The following is a 2500-nucleotide window of genomic DNA, read 5'->3' as shown; positions in this document are numbered from 1 at the left end:
TAATTAATTAATTAATTAATTAATTAATTTATTAATTTATTTATTTATTTATTTAATTTATATTAACTTAATTTAATTAATAAATAAAAAGAAAAAGAAATAAGGAAAAAAAAAAGACAAAAAAATTACCTTGTTGGTTTATATAGATCTACCCATTGTAGTTGCTGCCCTTGCTGCTCTTCCTGTGTTTGCTGCTGCTGCTGCTGCTGCTGCTGCAGCTGTTCCTGTCTCTCTCTGTGCTGCTGCAGCAGCAACTCCGTTTGCTGCCTCTTTGCTGCTTGCGCCTCCATCACTTCCCTACACAAAAAACAAGACATGCAGCACGCAGCAACACATTAGCAGCAGCAGCAGCAGCAGCAGCAGCACGCAGCAGCAGCAGTAAGAGGTAGCAGCAGCAGCAGCAACAGCAGCAGCAGCAGCAGAAGATACCTGAGGACCTCTTCCATGGATCTACGTTTGCCGAAGGCTGTGTTCTCTCTTGCTGCAGCAACAGCAGCAGCATGCTGCTGCTGCTGCTGCTCCTTTGTTAGTACCTGTACATACACCGGGGGCCCCACAGTCTCCCCTCCAGCAGCAAAAGGAGGCAGCACACGTACTGCTCCCTCTGCTACTGCAGCAGCAGCAGCACCAGCACCAGTTTTCTGCTGCTGTTCCTCCCCATTTGCTGCTGCTTCCCCTTCTGCTGCAGTTGCTGCTGCTGCTGCTGCCTTTTGTAAGAGTAAGGGGGGAAGGTTGCTGCGCGTATTTGCGGTGTATAGGCAGGTCCTTAGGTATGCTGCTGCGGGGGCCCCCTTACTATTATTATAATCTTGTGGCAGCTGAGCAGCAACTCTTGCTGCTTCCTCCCATGCTGTATACTCCTTTACTGTGCTGCGGCTGCTGCTGCTGCTGCTGTTGTTGCTGCTGCTGCTGCTGCTAGACTGCAGCAAGGAGAGATAAGGGAGATGACTTATATCAAAGAAAGGCATTGGAGGTCTTAATGCTGCTGCTGCTTGTGCTAATAGTCTCTCCTCCTCCTCATCAGCTGCTGCTTCTGCTGCTTGCTGCTGCTGCTGTTGCTGCTGTTGCTGCTGCTGCTGTCTCCTACGCTTGTGAAGAGATGCTGCAGAATGGGGACTCCTAGCAGCAGCAGCAGCTGCTGCTGCAGCACGAGGAGACAATCCGTCTCCCCTCTTTGTGCTGCTGAGTCTCCTCTTCCCCCCAATACCCCCTCCATCCAATACATTCTCTTCTTCTGCTCCTCCTCCACCTCCTAGGGGCCCCCCAGGGGCCCCATCCCCATCTATATGGGGGCCCCCAAGGGGGCCCCCAGGGTACTCCCCGAACCAATTAGCGCAACTTTGTGATTGTATTTCCCTTAATTGTTCTTCTAAGGATAAACAATTCCCTTGTGAATTATCTAATAGGCTGTCCTCTCCTATATTTATTACCTCAGGGGCCCCCTCATCGGGGGGCCCCCCTCCGGGAGGCCCCCCAATTCGGGAACCCCTGAGGGGCCCCCTGTCTTGGGCAGGGGCCCCTCTTGGGGGCCCCTCTAAATAGGAAGGATCAGGAGGAGCATTAAATTGCTCAGCCTCAGCAAGGAGGTCTTCAAAGTTTTCCTCGTATGGATCCATAAGGAACCTCTAAACCCTAAACCCTAAACCCTAAACCCTAATCCGTAAACCCTAATCATCTGGTATATAGGCAGATAGTATTAAGGGTTTAGAGGAAAGGTTTTGTTTATTGTTGGATTTGTAGGCATTCTTCAGGGTTGTTTATATAAAGAAATAAAATAAACCCTAAACCCTAAACCCTAAACCCTTGACGAGGGTTTGTCTTCTCGTGTTACGGTAGGCAGCAGGGGATGATGAGGGAGAGAGAGGAAACAAAATATTGTCGTCAATAATTCTTAATATTTATATTTTAGGGTTTAGGGTTTAGGGTTTAGGGTTTATGCTGCTACAAGGATGAGGAAGATCGGGGCCCGTGGGGTTGGTGGGGTTTGCTGTACCACCATCTGCTCAGTAACGAACGAGGGTTTAGGGTTTAGGGTTTAGGGTTTACGAATAAAAATTAATTAATTAATTAATTATAATTTATGAGTAAATATATTTATTTCTGTTTTATTTGTTTGTTAACTTATTAAGGGTTTACTCTTCGGTGTCTGTACACCCCGATATAAGGGTTTTCTCTTCTTTTTTTTTTTTTTTTTATTAAATAAAATAAAATAAAATAAAATAAAATAAAATTATTTATTTAAGTGTTTATAGTTTATATAATAAGGGTTTAGGGTTTATCATTAAATAGTGTTTATTTTAGTGTTTATAGTTTATATAATAAACACTATTTAATGATAAACCCTAAACCCTAAACCCTCGGCTAGCTGCATATACACCCTAAAGGATCCTAAGGAGACAGAAACCCTTAGTGTTATATGTGTCTTTATTTATATTTATATTTTATATTTATATTTATATTTATATTTATATTTATATTTATATTTTATAAATATAAATAT

At 43.6% G+C, this 2500-nt stretch overlaps 1 protein-coding gene across 1 annotated transcript in view; it reads right to left on the bottom strand.

Moving 5' to 3' along the window:
- Window positions 1–1616, bottom strand: part of EMWEY_00003770 (ATPase, AAA family domain-containing protein, putative) — a gene marked incomplete at both ends in the record, with an annotated part of 2838 nt that extends 1222 nt beyond the window's left edge. Inside the window, 2 exons of the mRNA XM_013477798.1 lie at window positions 153–297; window positions 430–1616. Coding sequence (XP_013333252.1) covers window positions 153–297; window positions 430–1616 — 1332 coding nt within the window. The remainder of the gene's footprint in view (window positions 1–152; window positions 298–429) is intronic.
- Between the last annotated feature and the right edge of the window lie 884 nt (window positions 1617–2500).

This window comes from Eimeria maxima, genomic scaffold, assembly GCF_000499605.1.
Source record: "Eimeria maxima Weybridge genomic scaffold, Emw_scaff19, whole genome shotgun sequence".
Classification (NCBI taxonomy): domain Eukaryota; phylum Apicomplexa; class Conoidasida; order Eucoccidiorida; family Eimeriidae; genus Eimeria; species Eimeria maxima.
The sequence above is the reverse complement of the archived record's forward strand: the minus strand, read 5'-3'. Positions and strand labels throughout refer to the sequence as shown.